Here is a 22,545-nt window from a genome sequence, read left to right as displayed (position 1 = left end):
TCAGCACTGAAGCATTTTCAATATTGTACTCAACAAAGCCATAGTTGGTGCTTATTTATCTTATGCAACTAACAACCATTGACTAAGCCAATAGCCCTGGCTTGTTGTAGGTATAATGTTACTTGTTGTATCATATATCCGAATGAGGTGACAGAACCAGAAAAATACCAGTCGGGCGGCACACTAGGCTAAGCACAGATTTTTATGTTAAGTGTTGTTAAGCGTTGTCCTTAAGTGCATCGGCCACACCCCTTTGAGCGAACCCCAGTTTTTTTTTATCCCACTTAAAGCCCTGGTGAAACCACCACTGATGAGCTGCACAGACCAGCAAATTTCCAATAAGCTGGTCTAGCATAGCGGCTCGAGTGCTGTTTATCAGCAGGAGCCTAATCAAGGGCTTTACCTTAATAAGCCTTAAAAATCAGGTGTTCGGCTTGTGAAACACGTGTCGGCGGTGTCACTTTTGTGGTAACATTTGGGCAGAATTGAACTGGATTTATTTGCCAAAGGAACTACTCAGTTTTTATCTGAATGAACTATGCATAAATATAGCTTGTTGGACCTATAAGGTGTCCAAATATAAGGACTCATTAGACTTGAAATTTTAAGTTTGAGTTAATCTTACTTCAAGATATTTGAATGCTGAACAAATTGGATGCTCCTGATATAGGTTTTTTTAATAGCCCCGTCAAAACATTCATCTGAAACATGCATTTCAAGTATACTAGTTCTTACCATACAGTATCCACAACATGATGATATACAGCCGGCGCAATCTTGCAAAGCCATGAAGAGCTGTCTGAGGGTGCAGCAAGGTCAAGGGTTTATTTCAGAGGACATCAGCTGCCCCTTGTGGGCTAGCATCAAAGCCAGACCAGGGCCTCGATAGAGCATATGTGCGGACAGTTGGTGCTGCAGCTGGGAATGAACACAGGGCCAAGGAGCTGAATGAAGACCGCAAAAACTGACAGTCGCTGACAAAAAAAAAAAAGTCCAGCCCTCTTTCTTATTCCAGATCATGCTGAAATAATAGTTTAGAAACACCCCTAAATGTACCACAGGGCAACTAGTTGCTTACAGCAGTTCAGGGACAACAGCTAGATGACGATTACCTTCACCAACAGCCTTAGTGCTTGGTGATAGGGGTGGGCAGAATTTGCGTAATCGCGCTACGCAAATCTTTGCAAAACGGTAAAAAATCTCTATGAACCCGCAGAAATTCCACGAAAACGCGGAATTGCTTGTTCGCGATGCTTTTTTACTGTTCGCAATCGCTGTTTGCATGCTCGGGGGGAAATATATCGCGAACACGCATTTGAGAACGCGAACAAGCAAAAAATTTCGCGAAGTCGCGGAATGCAGAATTGTGGGCAATTTCGCGTTCTCCGCGGAACGCGAAATTACCCAAATTCCGCGAACGGAATTGAGTTTACTGCCCAGGCCTACTTGGTGACACTATTTCCGACTTCTTTTGTGTATAAATTATTTTTCTTCCAAGACAAGTTGAAAACGATCAAAACCAGGTTGGAAAGATGAATTAGGTAGCATATTTCAAGTGTGCATGTATGAACTGTTCTCAGGGTAGGGCAGTGCTTATTCCACATAATATTAATAATTAATATTAGTGCACAGGTCAGAGCTTTTCTTCGGAGTTCTTAGCTGCTGAATACAAGGTTTGCCAAATGCCACAGCTGACCCTTTTGATTCCACCTCGTGCATTCATCTACCAGGACCCTACACTTTCTGTCTCTTCATTACATTCTTGCAGATTCCTTTTCATCCCTGCTTTCATCCTTTGTCGCTGATTTTCTAACCGTTTCACTCTTCTTCAGCTGGTGTTTAGGTGGTGTTCGTACTAGGGCTAACACTCCAGACTTGTACTCCAAATGCTGAAATTGCTAGCCTCGATATGAACATGTCAGTCAAGCTCCTAAAAACATACACTCCCACATAAACATACACCAAATTTGGGCTACATTAAAATCACGCTCTTCCTTATCTGTTGGTCTTCAGGCGGTCGTGGGTTGCTTGAAATATATGCACAAAGCATTCTGGTTTATCTCAAGTCTTTGATCCTACTGAATTCCAAATATGATTACTAAGTAACGTGTTTTTGTTAATTTAACTCTCGCATCGGTAGCAAGGGAGAGCAGTCAAAGTTTACTCTAGAAGGTTGTATGAAGTTTGGAGCTCTAATACAGTATGACAAAGTAATATCTTGAAAAAACTTAGTATCTTGTGAGATCTGTATCCTATTTAAAATACATATCTCTTTATTTACACATATGAAAACTGTTAAATTGATCAAATGTAGAGGTTCTTGTTCCTTCTGTGGCAGTAATATTACTCCAAACAGTTTAATATCACTTGCAGGATAGGGCCATACGCTTCAAATAACAATAATGTCCGACAGTAGTGTAAAGTCTGTGGGCGAAGATTGGTGGTTCTGGGCTTTCTTCTCAAGCTTATGGGTCTCCTCGGTTCATTTACCAATGCTATGTTTCTTAAGGGGCGATGGTTGAGGCAGGATGCTACAAAGGTACCAAGTGTGGTCTTCTGGTTTGTTGATGATCTTCATGCAAGTAGTACAACTTGGTGGTTCTGGGCTTTCTTCTCAAGCTGTGGGGTCTCCTCGGTTCATTTACCAATGCTGTGTTTCTTAAGGGGCGATGGTCGAGGCAGGATGCTACAAAGGTACCAAGTAGGTACAACTTGGTGGTTGTGAGCTAGGCAGCTCAGAATCTGCACAATATTTTCCTAAGCCCCCTAAAATGTATAAACAACCAAAAATCCACACACAAATTATACTGAATGAATGATGCACAAAATGTCTACTACACCTAATTAGTTAGGAGGGTGTTTAGGGCAGTTCTACACTAGCGCATCTTAACAAAATTTCTAAATACATCTTACTGCACTGGGAAAGGAAATCTTAGATATGATCAAATCTTTCTGCATTGGTAAACTCTTTACTTATGCAATTAATGTTAAGTAATCACAAAACTTGGAGCTTTGCTTTGAGACTTTCTTAGTAGAGGTTTGCCTTTGTTGATTGTATGCAGTTTCTTTCATTTTTAATAGTTATGTGGCGCCTACTGCTAATTGTGTCGCCCCTGGTGCCGCACGACTACAGAGTGAAAGAGTACAAATGTAAACTGAGTGGCAATGATGAGGTCTGAATGGTTTCCAAGAGCTAGAAACTGAATGTGCAATCGGAGTTGTGAAATCCATGTTTTGTGATGGTATAAACATTACTGTGAGTCTACATCAATATTTAGGAATCATGGCTCCTTCGTTCTACTAAGGAAGAGCTCACCACATGCTTCTCTCTGTAGTCTCAAGCCTTCTGTTCACTTTACTTTAGAAACAGCATTTGTCCAGTGTAGTCTGTCTGAACAAGGCCAACTTGGATATATTCAGATTCAAGCTGAATGTGTTTTGTGTAAATTTGAGGATCGGTACAGTTACTATCAGGCCAGGGTGAAGACACCAACGAAGAAACTGAAGAATTTCCTGGTGGTTGGGGAGCGGCCTTCAGTGCTGCAGGGGCTGTCTGTCCAGCCTGCTCTAAGGCTGCACATCAGATTACCCCGTATATCCCCAGATTTAGACCTAGAACAGCTTAAATGTTTTTACATGTGAGTTTGAGATTAAATATCTCTTAACTTTCCCATTTGCATGACCTTCTGTTGTACTTCTTCCAAAATTGTTGTTATATTTCTCTACTCTTTACTGTTGTCACTTGCATCCAATTTGATTATTATTTAATTTGAAGTTGACATTACAACAAAATGGCTACAGGCCTTGGTTTCCCTATCGGCCCAAAGATAATCTAGTGATAGAAAAGGCGAGTGCAAATTGGATTAAGGGAAGTTAGAAAAGTAACGCTTGACTCCTTACTGAATGGGGAATTTAACATTTGGACTTTTGTACAGAGCTATTAGTCAAATTAAAAGCAATCTTGATATTGGCCAGATAGCTGCAATAAATTTTACTATTGGAGTTGTGAAGAGACCAAAGATTTTTTGCACCTTCTGGCAGATGTAACTCACAAGGGTGTACTAGTTTGGAAACTCCCTCAAATCTTTAAGTCCATCCATCCATCCATCTTTTGAGATGTCAAAGACCGCTTTTATCCTAAACCATACAAGATGCATGGCTCTTATAGTAAAACTTTATTATAAGCAGCCATTAGAAATTTTAACAGATGGTAAATACTGCACATTTAGTCACAGGCTAAAAAGAGCCTTCATTTGAGTTTCTTTAATTCTGCTAGAAATATAAAATGTCCAATCCCCTCATACCATTCCTTATCTCAACAGCGATTAACCATGACCCCTTCCCTAATACTGGTACAGTTTCCCCTGGAATGGCCAAAAATGCCCTCTAAAGGACTGGAACCCAGGGTTTTGTATATACTGTTTCCTACTAGTAAAGAAAATTGTCCTTCTCACTTTCATCAGAGGACATCAGGCCACTGCATGAGAAGGTATGCTTGCCTGAGGCAACAAGAAAAATGGTGCAGGGACTGTATATGTTGCAAAGCAAAGTTGCAGACTTTCACAAAATGATGGTGAATACAGACTGTGGCAGATGGTAATGAAATTAACTTACATTCATAAAAGCAATTCAAAGGCATCATGAATCAACAAAAACGTTCACAGTACAATTCAATACAAAACCATTTCATGTTACCCACCAGGTGAGCAGGGGTCGCAGTTAATGAATGGTAATTGATGACAAAGGAAGCCAGAACCCCCCAAAATATTACTTTACAAAGCTGAAAAGAATGATGAAGGTGGAAAGACCTAGATGAGGTTTAGCACATGGGTGGTGTAGGGAAAGGCTGACCTAGTACATATTGCCGTTGTCATTTTGTACAACTTTCTCATATAGCTTTTCAATACAGCAAGTTCCTCTTGGATAACCACCATATTCAAAAATATTTCAGTTCTGTCACATGGAATCCTTAACACCCTATCATTTAAAAAAAAAAAAAAACTTTTAAAAACATGATGGCCCCTAACGACGGGCCTTCATTTTGAGAGGCATTAAAGAGAGTTATGAGAACACCTAACACTTGTGTACACCACAGTGCTTAATATCAGGAATGCAGACCAAACAACTTTGAAAAGTTTTTCACCACGCGAGCGGAGGAAAAGGGCCCTTGGAGGGGGTGTGGTCTGAAGAGAATCCCATTATTGTCTAAACTCTCCTGGAGGGCTTCTGATGGTTGCGGGGTCATGGAGAGGAGGCGGTCATGCGTGCAGAACACTGCCCAAGAGCCACTTATACACTCTTTCCTTTCCAAAAGCAAAGGTTTTAAGGTTCCGCCTATTTCTGCCTGAGGTGGCAAAACCTGAGATGGACTTCAGCTGTGCAGGACCTCTACACGCGAGCTGGACATCCTCTCTAGCATAACTTTTCCAGCTAGCCTTTTTTCCCATTGTGTGATATTGGCTTTTCACCGGGTGTCCCTATGAAGGTATCTGATATAGTGTGACACCTGTGATAGCGTGGTAGTTGGCCGATCTGGATGTGCTATCATTAAGTGCAGCCAAAATTGTCCTTTGCAGGCCTAGGTGAAAATATTGGAGCCTGAAATTGCAGGAAGCTGCAATTTCAGTGTTTAAATGTTGTCTGTTCACTTTGTAAAAATGTAAATTTTTGTGGTCTACGGTTTTACTCCCTCTAATCACACCTTGAGCGGAATTTAAAGAAAACCACCTTCTGATATTACATCTTTGTTAGAATTTAAAGTGTACAGCAGGTTACTACCCTGACTAGATAGATCGATAGAAATCTTTATTGTTATATTATTTTTAACCTTTCAATACTCTGCCAATTATTTAATACATAAAAATTGATTGATACCGCTGGGTTTAAAATCACCGTGAAAATTTCAATTTCCTCAAAAGTGCATTGTCTAAAATTAAAAGTAGCAAGCAAGTGCAAACAGCATACATTGCCTTGTAACCATTCAGAGTCCATCACAGCAATAGTGTCCTTAATATTGAGTGGGACCATTTTTATCTACCGAGTTAGTTCCTAACTTTGGATTTAAGTGGAGATGCTCTTGTGCAGTTCCAGGTTTTTTCCGCCAGTTTAAAAAACTTTTTATAACTGCTGTTCAGCAGGGTATCCGATGACTTAAAGCATGCTATTACTGCTTGCCGGCACTTATGCACTCCCTGCTGCTTAAAGAGTGGTTGTGCAGTCTCTTCCTTTCTTCTAATAGTTCTGGGCAGATACAAGTCAGATGAATAATGTTTTCTTCCCCTATTTTACATAATCTACAGTGAGTACTTTTTATGTCTTGGATCCAAGGTTGTGCATGGGAGAGGCCAGGAAGGACGTCCAATCGCAACCTCGTGAAATCGAGTTTTAGGTGTCTGGCCCATCGTGTCTCTTAATAGGGCAGCGGATTAAGAATTTTATATTCATTGAGTATCGCCCAAGCATAAGATCTTTATGCAGGGACCTCTTTATCTTGCAACAGTGAAATTTTTGTTCGTCCAGCCTTTGATCGCTTTTTTAACGGCCCCCAGAGGCAAGGACATTTCCCCTAATGGCGAACCGCCAGATCGTCACTCTCCGCTAATAAATGCTACCGTAATGGGGCATTTGTGTTTATTTGTAAATCTTTCCAGAGAGCTTGGCATAATTGATTTGATTCTGGGGAGGCATGCGGTAAGGTGGGTATAGTGGAAGTGAAGCATATACATCTAGTGGCTGAATTGCACTATGTGGAACCATAAAACCTGCGATTAATCCCAGCTATCCCACTTTACCAAATTGTGTGATCCTATGCAATTGTTTTGTTTCACTTTCCTTCCTTTATCTTTTATTATCACACATAAGAGGACCACAAATGACTTCAGGATGTGCGCTGCACAAAACCTTCTCCTCTGTTTTTAATAAACTAGAATGTTGTTCATGTATAATAGAAGGCCACCCTAAGAGTGCACATAACTGACTTACCTCTTACTTCACTATTGGCATTGTTGTTATTGTGGGGAAGTATGTCTGTTTCTAAATTCATATTTGTAAACTATCTCTTCAAAAAAAGACTTCTCGATGCTCTGATCTAATCTGATATATTAAAGGGAAATGGTTCTACATGTTAATGAAATACACTTTTTGAACTTTTTGAAGAAACCTTATATTTTTACACTTTTGCTGCAAGATTACTTTGAAAATAAGTGTTAAAGTTAACTGGTGAATGACACCTATTTACTTCCTTTATTTAACTTCAATCAACTTTTAAATAAAGGCTTGCCTGTATATTTAACATCGTTTTAATGTTAGTACTGAGTTGAGTGAACAGCACCACAATGCTATCGTTGATGGAGGGGGGGAGCAGGGAGGGGTGCGCATGTAAAGGTCAGTAGGGTCGCATACGATCTCTGGGCCCTACTTTGAGTATCACTGTCTTAGCTGTTCAGCACTAACCTTGGGCGTAGTTTGCGCAGTAGCGCTACGCATAGCTACGTGAAGTTTACTACGCGTAGCTACGCGGAGTGCACTGTGCAAAATGCTGTTCGCACTGATTGCACAGAGCCGGATGCTTGTCCGCACTGTGCAATCAGTGCAAACCGCATCTTGCACAGTGCAAGCGGTCATTTTCTGCCGCTCGAGTAGATTTCTACTTGAGCTGCAGCTTTCTCAACGCGAACTGGTAGTTCCTCATCGCGAGTGGTCGCGATACGCGACCACTCGCAATGAGAAACCTGACCTCCCCGTGTTGAGAATCTCACCGGGAGGTTTATTTTCCATGCTCGCGATCGGCAACTTGATGTTGCTGATCGCGAACGAGGAAAAAGTCTTGCCGGGAAGTCATTTTGCTCATCTTGACGTTGAGGACCACGAGCAAGCAAAAAATGACTGCTACGCTACGCGTGTTTGCGCTGTGCTACGTGCAATTCGCGTAGTGCGAAGTACCGCAAACTTCGCAACCTACGCGAGCGTAGCACTTCGCCCAGGGTTATTCAGCACAGGTCCAAAATATTTGTAACCAAAATATTTGATGATGTAACTGCACCCAGTAGAAACCATTAGCAACTGGTCAACTGGAATTTTCTGCAGAGAACGAATGTCTAACATTTAGTCTTGAGATAAAAGGAAGGTTTAGATTAGAATATGTTTCGTTTTTGAAGGGAAAGTTGTTCAGTAACAGGTCGTTCGGGTTGCTTTGTAAATGTCCCCAGGATGTGACCCTTCCCTATTGCAAAACATAGGGAGCAGTTCATGCCAATTATGTCTTGCATCACAACGTCTGACACAAATGCGTCATCGACAATCTTGATGAGAAGTCCTGAATTCAACATCCTTGCTACAGCCATCAATCAGCAGGTGTTCTGTTCTGATTTTCTTTGTTATGCACAGTCGGCCACAATTTTCGGTCTGTTCATGTGTCTTCAAGCAGACTGCTTTGAAACAAATGTCATAAGATTTTGAACCGTTTCGGTACCGCCTGCATTTTTCAAATCGATTATTTGTTGGTATGGCAAACCACGCTCATGCCAGCGTTAGTGGCATTGTGAACACTGGATAAATGCTGCATTTTTCAGCTTTAGTTAGATTGTTTTCCCAGTGACTTACTTTCGGTTCCCCCCACCGATAGTTTATCTCAGATAGTTTATCACTTCATTATTGGACTGCAGTGACATCTGGTGGTATAAATGGGTAACTACAGAATCCAACAAACACTTCACTAGAACAGATTTGCTCAAATATATCTAGGGAAACTGCTTGACCGGAAGTGTTATGAACCAAATCAAGAGTGTAAGCAATACACAATTTCTGGGACGTGGGGTTACGCACATCCCTGGTGGCAGCCGAACTAGGGGTTTGGCTTTCCTCTAAGTGCCAAAGTAAGAGCTGAGTCATTAAAAGAAGTAATTCAGGCAACACATTCATTGAAAAAAATATGATAACTTTAAAATCAAACATGTGTTTTTCAAGTTTTCAGTTTCTCAAGTTTATATAAGATTATATCAAGGAATTGAGTGACGTTTATTGAAATAATATTTTGTTGAACATGAAACGTTCTTGAATAGCCCCATGCCTTGGTGACGTTGCCACAAGTTACCCAAAATGTGTAATTTCTCTGTTTGTCATGTACTCTGTTTACAGAGTCTGGGGTCCCCTGCTCCTGTGATTACAGTATTAGCTAACACGATGAAATGGCTGCCGTAATCAAGCCTCGGCTTCAGTAAATACTCATTTCCGAACAGCTTAGCTTGCATTCCATTTAGCACTCAAAGAGCAACTGCCTAAAAAACGGATTTTCTACTGCGTGCACATACTTTATTGAGAAACAGGAGAGCAACAGGTTGGGTTAAAGCACTTTGTGTGGCAAACTAATAATCACTCCCGCCCGCCTATTCTTTCGCTCAGGAGTAACACTTTCTCTATTATTGTAATTCAAACTTCTCAAGAATGTCGGTATGCATTTGCAAAGTTCGGAAAATATGCAGTAGTAGTCCCATTAAAATGTTTTTAGAAAGCTCATTTTGAATGTGATCAGCGTGTGTTGAAGATTTGTGTTCATTCTCTTTGTAGCTAGTCCTTCTGACTACGATAATACGTGTGATTCTGCCCATATCTTGTGTGATTAGCTCATCCTGATTTCCCATTTTTCCCTTGGTATTCTGGGAGTTGTAGTGCATCATTTACAAACATAGAAACACACTTACAGGTCCTAGAATGGACAGAATAAAACCAGGACTGGATAAGGTACTGTACTAACGCCTGCTATCGAACTCCTTACTAATACTGCCAGTCAGACATGCTTATAGCCAATAGGTCTCGCATTTGGGACCTTATAAGTATTAAGTTATGCAGCACAATATCCTTGGTGCAACAACATCAACCGTTCCATGGCTACACACTTATAAGTTCCCAAAAGCGAGACCTATTTGGCTATGCCAATGCTTGTTTATTTGGGTGCGTTTGGGAGACTGGTCCTGCTCTAGGCCCATTCTCAAACATGTGCCACCTCAGAGTGTGACTTTTGATGCTGGCTGCACAGGAAGTGGTTGAATAACCTTGCCTTTTCCTTTGCTATATTTGCTCCATATAGGAAGCAGCCTTATGTCGACAACTTCCCATGGAGTCTGAGAACATGGCACCTGTGCAGACCGCTGTGAACACACCTGCCCTGCCACAGGACTTGAGGACAATATCAAACAACGGATCAGACCCTTTCCTGAACAGGTAATATTAACATTTCAAACCTTGTTATATGTTGTGCTGTGGAAAGGAAATAACAACAATATGATTTCCTTTTATTCTACAAACAGGAAAACGCACTGAATGATAACATTTTTTAACTCCATTTGTTTCGGAGGAGCCGTCCCTGCACACACACATTTTTCCATCTTACGTAACGCCCTCCAGTGGACTGTGCTCACTGGTATTCATTGGCTCGCATTAATCAGTCACTTCCATTATACTCTAATCCCTGTTGTCCATAGGTTCTTCATCGTGCGTACAGACTGTTTACGGTGAATTGTGTAGCTTCACTGAAATACGAATTCACAATTGTCCTTATGCAGTGATCTATTGCCCCAGTCGATTAGTCGGCTTTGCCAGGCATGACTTTTGTCACGTCATGTCTCTAACTCCCAAGTTTCAAGAAAGATTAGTGGGGTTTTGCGTTTTGAGAGGGAATCCTCTAACTTTTGCTACCAGGTGGCATGGATTGGTGAGGATTCCTCTCACCCCCACTCACAAATGAATTGAATGGGATAATGTCTGTCTTCCTCCTCTTCTGGAGATTCTGCCTCTTCATCCTGATTAAGTTGCTGTAAATGCTTCCACCCTCACCTTTAGATCTTTGTATGTCACGACACAAGTATTGAAGTACAGCAGTGTTGGTCGTCTGATGCAGCAACTGCCAATTACAATCCTGGTTTGCATGCGTGTTCTCTTTGTATTGAGGATTGACTGATAAATATGAAATATTCTGTAGGTCCTATAAACTTTCTCTTATGCCTCTAGATTTGTGAGGATAATTATGATTGATAAAACTGGTGGTCATGTTGTCTAAAATGCTGGATGTTTTGCTGGAAAAGCCACTGTCCGAAGCAGCAGTGTGACAAAATTCCCAGCCTAATCTATTTTGCTCTTTTTTTGATGCTTGGGTGATCTGACTTCAGAATCCATTTTGTTTGCAGTGGGCCATACCATTCGCGGGAGCAGAGCACAGACAGCGGCCTGGGCCTCGGATGCTACAGCATACCGACCACTCCAGAAGATTTCCTCAGCAACGTGGATGAAATGGACACAGGTAGGGTGTGACTGATACTATAGCTTCATGTTTTTATCCCTGTTGCACATTGCTGGTGCTGTTGGCATTACTCTGGGTAGGGTTGGTTTGTCTCAGTTGCAGTCATTTAGGTCTGGTGTGAGAGCAGAGCTGGATACTGGTAACAGTTCTTTAAAAGGTGTATAGAGTGGGCTTTCGCCCTACCCAGAGTTTCTCTGTCGCCACATACCATTTGCAGTTTGGTGGATCAATCAGTGTCCAGTGGATTGCTTGCATTGCAATCCATGAAGGACTATTTTACGTTTTAAAAGTACATCTTTACATCATACGTTACTTTCCTTATTTCATACAGTCATCGTGTACAAAAAATAGTCAAATTTTGTATTTTCACTGCAGCACGATTTGTAGAATGTTTTAATCAGGACTCATTTTGCTTTCTGGAGCGCTTCGTGTATTCTGATTAACTCTGATGAAGCTTATAGATCTAGCCTTAATATGCCACAAAGGCATGCAAACATGCTCTTTGTTTACTTTTGTAGATAGCCAAACCTATTGACTGTGCTAATTCTTGACTCCAAGTTGGAAGTCAAACCCCTTTAGACACTTGAGCGTGCTAATCATAAGTAGGTCCTGGCTTCAAATGGGATTCCATATGCACCATCCTTCAGCCAATCTCAACCATAGATGTCTGGGCGGCATAAACCTATTTTTCTGGAATCTGGTTTACCCATGTGCAAGTAATCTTACACAGAATCCCAGCTGTAGATCTCATGAGGAGGTGAATCCAGGCACAAATATAACTGTCATTGAGCCATGGATGTCACAAGTAAGTCAACGCACCATAGACGGAGAGCAGAAGTAAGTCCCCAAGATATAGGCAGAGAGAGAGAATGTATCCGGGGCACACAGGACGAGCGGAAGTGAGTCAGCGAGGAGGAAGTGAATCAGCAAGCTATAGGTGGCATGGGAAAGTGTGGTACATATGGAGAGGAAGTGAGTTAGTGGGGCATAGATAGGCAGAGGAAGTATGTCGGAGGCAAGGATGTTGACCGGAAGTGAGTCAGCCAGCTATAGATGGGGTGAGGAAGTTAGTCCGCGATATATATATATATGGCTGTAGAGAGGAAGTGAGTAAGCAAGTCATCGGTAGAGAGACGTAATATGTCACTAAGATTTGCTGGTGAGATTGTTTTAAAAAGGCTTTTAATGTAGATGCCATATGGTCTCTGAATATTGCGTGTCAACGGAAGATACTGCGCAGAGTGAACCCTATGCTTGATGTAAGGAAGACTGTCATCCATTTTAAAGTGGACTTCATGGCTTTTTACTTGTATACAAGTGGGCGCATACTCCCCCTGCACAGCATGTGGATAGATGTTTGCTTCCGCGATCCGAGTAGGGATGCCTTCTCACTTCCGCCGAAGTTTGTGTTGATCCCATGATTTGCTACTTGCCCATATGTCCATTCAGACAGACCTTGCTATGCTCCCAGTCATCCCTCTTTTTTTAGGCTTTGGTTCTAAGATAGGCACTGTATGAACAAGTATAAAGAGTCTCCTGCTGAACTTCATCCACCTCATATGATCCATTCTCCCTGAGAGCGTATCGGTGGTATTGGCTTACCAAGACACATAATCGACCCTGTGGCCTGCAGAATCACTAACATTGATATTTTTTGTTTTCTAGGTGAAAACCTTGGCCCACCAGCCCTGAACCTAAATCCCCAGAGCCGCTTCCCTGATTTCCTTGATTCTCTCCCAGGAACGAATGTCGATCTGGGGACACTGGAGTCGGAAGACCTGATACCAATTCTGACAGACGTGGAGTCGGTGCTGAACAAGACCGAGCCATTCCTCACCTGGCTGTAACAAGTCAATATGCATCAATCCCCAGAATACAACATTTCCTTCTTCAGCGTGGAACCGAGTATGGTCATGAAAAAGAAACCTACAACAACCAACTTGCTTGCTTAGCGACTCATAACATAATATAACTTAATTGCAATTTTGCGGTTTAGGATTGAATCTGGCGCAAGAGTAAAGCATACTATAACACCGCCTATCAGATTTGTTATGGGGATAGTTGGAGAACAGCACCCACAGGCTTGAAACTAGTTTCCCTTGCAGTTCACGTAGATTTAGCACCACTCTTTCCGTTTCTTTTAGATGCCTAAAGTTGTGGGTTTTCATGAGGTTTCGAAACTCCTGATGAACAGCATGGGCAGTTTTAGCCCATGTAAGGCAGGAGGCTTATAATGGGTGAAAAAGCATGCAATCAAACTCACAGTTCAATATTTGTATTTATGACAATTGTACCAAATGCTTTTTTATTCTTTTTTTTTTTTTTTTTTACTTATTTAACTCGAGCTTTATTCTTCTTTGTATTAGTAGGTTGTACTGCAATAGGGAGTAAGGCGTAGTTTTAAATCAAATGCAACAAGATTGTTAATTATGTGTTTGCACAGGCACAAGCAGTACTTTTTGTAGTTTATTGTTCAGTATATTACTGTATTGCTTCCAGGAAATTAAAACTTCCAATTTTAATGTAGGGGTATGTTTGTTAACACTTACACACTACAATATTGTAAAATAGACCCGATTGGTACTAACTACCATCATTTTTATAAGCAATGTGATTGTTTTGTAATGTTTTTTTATGCATCTTTATTGTTTTTGTTGAATTTTATTAAGCACTACTAAGTTTTGTAACTACAATGAACTCAGCAAATGCCGACACTTACGCTAGGCAGTTGTATCTTGACATGCTCAGAAATGAAGTGTGGGTTTTCTTACAAAATGAAAATATGGTGTGCAGTGAAAATGTCATGATTTTGTTGGAGTAGTGTTTTACCTGACCACAAAGTCAGGACTGTGCATATCAATTGAAGAATGTGATCTTGAATCCCCACAGCATCAGACCATAACCAGAAAGATTGTGGAAGACACAAAAAATAAGTGGTTCTTTGTGCCGCGGGCTTGTCACTTAAAATATGCTAATTTTGCCGCCTGCTACAGTTGGTAGTAGGCGCACTCTATGCTGCCATGTGTACTCATAGCTGTATTATGTCCTATGAAGAGGTAGCTTGGACTGAGAAAGCATCAAGGACACAGAGCGCGCAGTTCTCTGATATGCAGATGAAGTCCTGGTATTATTGAGTATTTTAAAGGGGTATTTATAATCAAAGTTATTAAGCTTTTAAATTAAAAAAACATACTTTAAAAATAAATGAAATAAAAGGCATTATGAATGCGAGTCTTTGAGCTTTGTCTGGGTTGTTCACGACAAGCAAAGACTGCATTGGGCAGTGTGTATCGGTTAAGCACAGTCACTCAGACCCTATATTGCGCTCCGAGCACCGGCAGCGCAAACCCTTTACTGTTTTTTGGTGGGAAAAGGCATTTGGAGGTCCGTGCTGAGCTTGCAAGGAAGTAGGGCAGGTGTCGCTTTAGCAATGGACAGTGTGTGAAGCGGTATTAGCAACAGCAAATGCGGCACAAGTATTAGGGCGGTGGCTCTGAGAATCTGGTCGGTTGAGGCAGCCGACGAATTATGCATGACATAGGTAGATTGACCTGCATACTGGGCTGTAGTTGGGATGTGGACGCATTTGACTACTTCTTAGAGGTTCGAAACCACTCTGCTTTTGCGTGAAACAAAATATTCCTACTTTTTTCAGAGTTGGGTATTTTCAGTTCATATGCCTTTTTGTAAGTGTATTAATTGGAGGGAGAGAATTAATCTTGAAGGTTCTCCCTAGAATGAATAGCAGTGACCTGGCCTGTTGTCACTGTGCTAGGGGCAGAGACTTATTACTCCTGGTTTGTTTTTCCTTTGAGCGTTGATTTGATTTTCTGAGGAAATCGGTCTTGTTCTTCATTTACCAGGAACCCTAGCCAAAGGCGGCTTCACAGTTTAGCCGCAGCAGTGTTGTTTCTATTTCCCCCTCTTGTATTCTCTTTCCTCTACTGCACTTCGTTGTTAATACTATTGCATGCGGTATTTTATTCTCCATGCTTCACTTCAGTGGTAGGTCGACCTCAAATGTGTTGTGGAGGTGATAGCCGTTTTTGGGAAGGAGGTGGTTCTAGTATACAAACTTATGCACACCACACTAACACTGCCAAAGTATAGCTGGATGGTTTCCATTCCTGAAGGCCTTGTCAAGATGTGTTTTTTTGGGGCTGATGGTAATGTGACCTCTCCAAGGTCAAATGGTCACACCGTTCTCAGGCTGGCTTGTAAAATACATAACGTTTCATCAGCATAATTCTTTTTATTGATACCAGATCAAGTAATGTAAACAAGTGAATGGGAGGAGGGGCAAGTTTTATATTTTACAGACTTAAGAGAAGGCTGGATTTGGGGCTGGAAGTTCAGTATTAAACTGCTGGAACATGCCTGTAGGTGGACAGGTTCTTCTGCCTGTTTACTTTGATTCGATTGGATACATCACAGCAAAGGCGATGATGGCTGTGCAGTGGCTTGAGCAAAGCAGATGGTTATGCAAAGGCTTTCAAAGCAGAATGTTGTCGATTGGCACACATTTTAGGTGGGAATGATTCTTGCATATTTTTCTCCACAGAAAAGGAATTGGCAACAGAAAAGCAAGTGGCCACTTGAAGGGAGCTCGTTTGTGACTTTTCGATGTTAAATGGACAGGCTCTATGGGAGCTTGCATATTTCTGAATTAAACGTGCAGGCATATTAGTTTGTGCTCAGTTAGTCCCTCTCTGTCTCTCACCCTCGTCATCATTTATATCTTTCTATTTCTTTCTCACTCATTCTGTCTCTGTTTTTTACAGATATTCCTCTGTAATCCTTCTCTCCATTTGTCTCTATTTCTGACTGTCTGCCCCAATACCCATATCTACCTGCACATTCCCCCAGTTCTACCTCTATCTCCACGTCTATTTCTATTTTCCCATTTATCGCTACATCAATCTTTATCTGCCTGTTTATCTCTATCTGTACTTATCTACCCCTATACATATATATGTATATATCCATGCATCTTTCTACCTATTTCTAGATCTTTCACCCATCCATCTCTCTCCCTTTCGATATCTATTGGTACATCTGTCTTTGCTTCTATCTCCTCACGCATCTCTATCTGTGCACATCTTTGTGAGTGCATCAGTGGCCATTCCTATATCCATATGTATGTCTATCTTCCTGTCTGTATATCTATCTCCCTCTGTGTCCATTTCCCTCTTTATCTATGTCTATGCATCGGTCTCTGCATTACTGCCCCTATCTGACTCTGTAGACATCTGTTACTATCTTCTATACATGTCTCTTATCCGTTTGTAGTTTTATCAACATTTTTTACCCTCGTCCTGCCCCAATCACCATATTTATGCTATTACTACACAATTTCCAATGACGTTGTACCTATTTTCCTCACTTAAATATTTTTGGAGACATTTTCAACCATACTTACTGAAAATGTTAGATAGGGTAATGGTGTTGTTTATTTGAAGAACAATGATTGATTTTCCGACTTGTATAATCCTGCATGGACTGATGGAGGGTGTATCTGACAATCTATGGATTGATCCGGCCTTCACTCTCCCCAAAAATTGTTTTTAATTGTGCAAAGGCAGAATGTTGAATGACCCCTGGGCTGTAAAAGAGCAAACAAGTGATTTTTCCCCCCCACGCGGACATGGGTAGCAAGTAAGGATCGTGTGTGCTATAACACAAGGCTAGTTTTGTAAAGGGATAATATCGTCCATGGTTGGAAATAGAAAGTAGTCTTTTATTGAGTCTTAGTGGTAAACAGAGGAAGGTTTTCTTAGTGGGCTGGGCATTTCTGGCGAGTTTGACCCTAGGTGAAGCTGAAGGATATGAAACAAGCGATACAGTCGTGAAAAGAAAATACCTAAAATGGAAGTTATTGTTATTGAAGCTGCAGTTCCCCACTGAAACTGTTGGCCATGGTCAACAGATATTTCTGACCTCTCGCATATACTATGCAAGGCACCATGTTCAGCTATGCTGGCCACCCAGAAAGCGTTCACCCATGTCTTGAAGGTCAAACATGCCTCTTAACAACTTCATTTGGTATATCTAGAAATTCCTATTGGTGCACCTTTGTAATGTGATCAACAATCAGTGTTTGGCTTCCACAGTAACGTTCCTTGTGTGACACATTTGGTGGAGACCAGAGTGACAGAAAGCCAGCAGTCGTCAGTCTGCAAAAACATGTCCACAATTATAGTAATGTCTTAGTAATGTTTACTACACACAATCGTAACCAGGTATTATATGTAAAATTACTTATTCAAGGACAGATTTGGGAATAGAGCAGTTCTTCGAAGCTCAATTGATAGCTGCGTCTTCGATATATGTTCTTGGGTCCTTTTATCACTACCTTTTTTAGAGAAGCCGGGTTACTTTGGAGGTTCAGCATTTCTTTCAGGTGGAGCTGGTGTTGTAACTCTCAGTATTTCCAATACTTGTATTTGAAGTTTCTCTTTTGAACTCTTAGGGTCTGAGCTAGACAGATGTGCTGCTACCGCCAATTGGTGCCACTACAAAGTCCGTGCCATCTTGCATGTGCATGGTAAATTGCATATTTAGCACCAAGGATGAATAATGTTCGGAAAAAAGCATCTAGACAAAAATGTGACTGGTCGCCAGTTGTGTTGGCCAAAAAGATGCAGAAAATGACCTGAAGACACTACAAACAAAAATAGTTGCAGCATCCATTAGCTCAATTTTGCAATCCCTTATTTCCTTCGATTCTTGGGGATTTCATCAACTTTTAAGACATTTTTGTGTAATTTCTGAAGGTTGCATCAGAGTGTATCACTTTTTTTTTGCAGTTTTATGCATCACAACTTGGCCCAAGGGCATTAGAGCGCTGTAGGTCTTTGCACTGGTCTCTAAATTGAGCCCTTCAAATATCTTTAATAAGGAAGACACGTGATACAGGATGAAACGAGCAGTATCTCACTTGATACTACACTACAGGTCTTATTTGTCAAAGGGATCCTCCATAGACATATAAATGGAACTTTATCCTCTTCTAAATAAATTCAGTGTCATGACATATCATGAGTAGCTTTTACAAAATGTAGTTCACTCGTGACATATGCAGGATATATTTCACTGTATTATTTATGGATATGAAAGAACTTTTTTTTCGAAGAATTTACGCAACATGTTTAGTTGAAAATACATGCTGTATGCGAGCGGACCAGGCTCCTGCCCGCCATTGCAGCTTGATATATGCAACGTCGGTGATATTATGCATGTGGAAACTAATATCTTGAGCTATGGTGATTCACAATGCAACTTATTGTCTGAAAAGACTATTAGAATGTAACGTTTTGAGGTGCAATTATGAAAGCGCATTTATAAGACAAATTTGCATTCATTTTAAACACGGGGCGGGAAAATGTGATCGAAGTGTGTTTTCAAATGTACTACAGCAATATTGTGCTTGTACTTTAACTTTTGTAACTTTTATTTTGTTACATGGCATAAGTGTGTAATTTAGTATATTTTGCATCACGAATGTATGCAATAAATCAGATCCAACTATTGTAAACACAGTTGGGGACTGGTTTTTGTTCTCTGACCTTATACAAGAAAAATAAATATACTGAATTGGAACCTCTGTGTTAGTTTTTAATTATTTGTGTCTGCGTCTCCTAATTTTAATAGTTTGGTTAATTAGTTATAATTTATCATCACCTTCTTTCCAGCAATTTACCATTATGTGTAAATAAAAAAAAACTGATGGCAAATCTGAAACTCTGCAGTTATGATTTGAAATATCTGCAGGTAAAAAGTGAAACCTACAGAAACGACACTCAAAACGTGCAATCCAATTTCCCAAAAATAGACACAGAGACAAACTACATCAAGGTACTCAATGTTCATCTGTTTGTAACAGTCCATGGCCATTATGCAAGCTTCTGCAAGATATACAGTACGATCTCTGTCCTCATGTGCATTGCCTTAACAACTTTTTGTGTATCTTGAAACCAGTGGCGGCTGGTGACATTTGAAAGGGGTGAGGCGGACACTGCTAATCATACTGCACCGTAGCGAGCGAGCGTAGCGAGCGAGCCCGAACCCCCTAAGGAGGGTTCGGGGGGATTTCCCCCCGAGAAAATTTTGAAAAAATGGTGGAAAAATGGTGCATTTTCAAGCAAATTTGAGAAAGCAGGAAGGTTAATAAAGCAATTGTGAAAGTGCAGGTATTACATTATTAAAGAGCTTTCATATAACATAGGTAGCTGCTTATTCAGTATAACCACAGAGCTTCATAACTGCACAACTCTGTTTACAAGCCACAGAGGCCGTGAGGAGCAACTCTGCTCTGCACGCGCTGTTTGAGGTTTCCTCACCAGTGCACAGTGGCGGCTTGCCTTTCTTCCTTATAGTAAGGAGGGGTGTGCTCGTTCTACCCCAGGAAACGGGATTCCCTCCTTCGTTTTTTCTGTCCAAGTGCTGGTGGTGTGCCAGTGGAAGCAGAAATAGACACAGTGTCTATTTCTGCTTCCACTGGCACACCACCAGCACATGACGTGTTTGCTCTCCAAAAGTAGAAAGTGATCTCTGTGCCAACGCTTTCCTCGGGCAAGACGGTGCCAGGCTAAGCGAGAAAAGGCCGCTTTAATGATACAGGTCTGTGCTGCTAATGTGATAACATACAAAACAAAACAGCACCGCCACCAGCGTAATGTTGTCCTAGATCACACTGTGCGACCTAGCTAAGCCTCACATCACATGTGCCATAAATAAAACATGAGCACAAAAACACTCATTTTCTTGCAGTATCGATTTCTTCGGGATAGGCAAAAGTGACAAAACAGTTCCTATGGACTAAACTGATGGAGCAATGCAATGGTCACACAACCTTTTCCAGGTGTAAGTCTGAATTGCATCTGTAAAAAGTGGTAAGTTATGCCTGTATATTTCACACCTGATTAAAAATCTTTACCAAATTGAAACCTATGAATGATATGCACACCTTAGTAACGTACACAGTCATAAGTTGTTACGCAGTTTTAGTTTTAAATTTGCTTCAAAGTTACAATGGGGAATGCTAGCAAGAGCTCATTAAAAACTTGACCAGGAAAATCCCATGCAAACGTAGTCCTGAAAATGCGAATTGGCATAAACCCATGCTATGCAAATAATGGGGTTCGAAATTCAATGATAGGAAGTAATGGGAAATGCACTTGCACTTTAGGAACCACTTGTGATATGTCACATATTCTATTAGATTGTACGAGATTTTTAGACTTTCGAAAGGAGTTTTTATGTCCGATTTTAAAAAAATATAAGATTATGTACAGAATGCAAGCTGCCACTCTTTTGGTGGAAATGGAGACTTTAGATATAGCCTGCGCGTTGGGGAAATATATGAACAAAGTTAGGTGGTTCCTCAAATGCGCAGAAGAACATGTATAGTGTAGCCCTTATCCCTGAATAAAGGTAGAGATACTAAGGGACAATAGTAGTAAAAACTGCATTCTGAAGAAGGTATAAAGAGGAAATTTTAGCGATTTTAACAAATAATGTTATAATACTCCGTTTTAAAAGGAACAAGAGAAGTTAATTTTAAGTATCTTGAGGTGTAATTGTGGCTTTAATATTATCTTGTGATGCTGCTGCTCTTTTTCTTGTTGAATATTACCATGTTTTGTTGTTGTCCTTTCTCTTATCACGGAATGTGGAATGTACTTTTAAGGTTTTAACAAATCAAATAAAGTTTTGTTTGACTGACTGACTTCGTGTGTGGCGTTTCCAACAGGGCAACCTTTGTGGAATGAATATATATATATATATATATATATATATATATATATATATATATATATATATATATATATATATATATTTTATTGGAGTACCGTGTCAGCCAAAACTAAATCAGACCCTTAGTTGTTGATAACATTTCCCCATATTAGCTTTCCTTCGCACGTTTGTTTAGGTATTTCTTAGTTGTTTAGTGAACCAGTTGCTATTACCGCTCATGGTTACACTTTTTGTGCTGCAATGGTAAGGGAATATAGAAGCCAAATATTCAGATCCCCAATTAAAGTTGTCAAATTAACGACAACAGTTGAAGCTTCCTTGTGTTACTAATATGGTGTTGACTTATTAGTTTCGATTTTACTGCTCCACTTAAAGGTTTCATTTTTTTTTTTTTTTTTATTCGACCATTTAATTCTTTCAAATTTTTCTAGCCCGTTGGCTTGTGCCACCCAGTCTATTGGTGAATTATATGGAGAGTTGCAGTTCAATTTGATCAGCTAAGGATAATTGTCAATCTCTGCCCCTCTACTAATTTCTTAATCCCCAATTTTTTCAAATGCTGCCCTAATTATACGCATATAATCAAGCACTGCTTATCTTAATGCAGACAAATAGCTATACCACAGCGGCCGTTTAAAAAAAATGATTATTTAAAGTAAGAAGACTTAAATACTGTAGGAGATTCACAGTCAGTGTGCCTCCTGAGTGCGCCCCTGCAAATATGGGTTCTATGGGCCCCACCAGACGGATGTATGACATTACAACGCATGCTTTTACTACGCATGCCTTTACAACGCAGGCTGTTACAACGCATGCTGTTACAACGCATAGCGTTAAGGGGTGCTGGATAGTGAATAGTTTCATTTACTATTCCAACTCCAGTCCCCGTGGATAGTAGGGAAGGTGTTGGATAGTAAATTAAATCCATTCCCTATCCTAGAGCGCCCCCCAGCGCAATGTGTTGTAATGACATGCGTTGTAATAGTTGCGTCGTAAAGGCACTGCGTGGTAAAAGTTGCGTTGAAAAGGATGTTTCCCCCACCAGACAACACCCAGCTGGTGAGTCAGGACTGCACTTCCGTTGAGGGGGATCTCTGCACCCCCTTTGCAGTGTAGGTCAGATCCCTTCTACACTGTGAACGACAGAGAAGCTGCTTCAAAGTACTACTCTACCTGCCACTAATGTGCAGGCCCCAGGGGAGCGGGTTAGTGGATGCCCGGGGGGCAATGCATTATATGGATAAGGGCACACTGTTCCTGTTTGCGTCCTGCACACCACGTTGAAGGTGGAGTATGGCACTAACAGGAACAGTGCACCCCACGTACAAGATGGACTCTAGTGATCTAACAGATGTATCAGGAGTGATGAGTCTGTTAGGAAAGATAACTTGGAATAAAGGTATGAAACAACATTTTGTTAGAGACCCACTTCAAAAAAGGGAGAGTAAGCAAGTAAAACATGCATTTCACCAATACATACATTACAGTGGCACATG

General features: G+C 40.8%; 1 protein-coding gene across 1 annotated transcript in view; it reads left to right on the top strand.

Moving 5' to 3' along the window:
* The window catches only part of WWTR1 (WW domain containing transcription regulator 1), a 162,750-nt gene extending 149,472 nt beyond the window's left edge, over positions 1-13,278 (top strand). Inside the window, 3 exon segments of the mRNA XM_078668026.1 lie at positions 10,085-10,218; positions 11,181-11,293; positions 12,959-13,278. Of these exon segments, the coding sequence (XP_078524152.1) occupies positions 10,085-10,218; positions 11,181-11,293; positions 12,959-13,140 (429 nt within the window). The 3' untranslated portion in view covers positions 13,141-13,278.
* The last annotated feature ends 9,267 nt before the right edge of the window (positions 13,279-22,545 follow it).

The sequence above is a fragment of the Lissotriton helveticus genome, chromosome 11 (genome assembly GCF_964261635.1).
Source record: "Lissotriton helveticus chromosome 11, aLisHel1.1, whole genome shotgun sequence".
Classification (NCBI taxonomy): domain Eukaryota; kingdom Metazoa; phylum Chordata; class Amphibia; order Caudata; family Salamandridae; genus Lissotriton; species Lissotriton helveticus.
The sequence above is the reverse complement of the archived record's forward strand: the minus strand, read 5'-3'. Positions and strand labels throughout refer to the sequence as shown.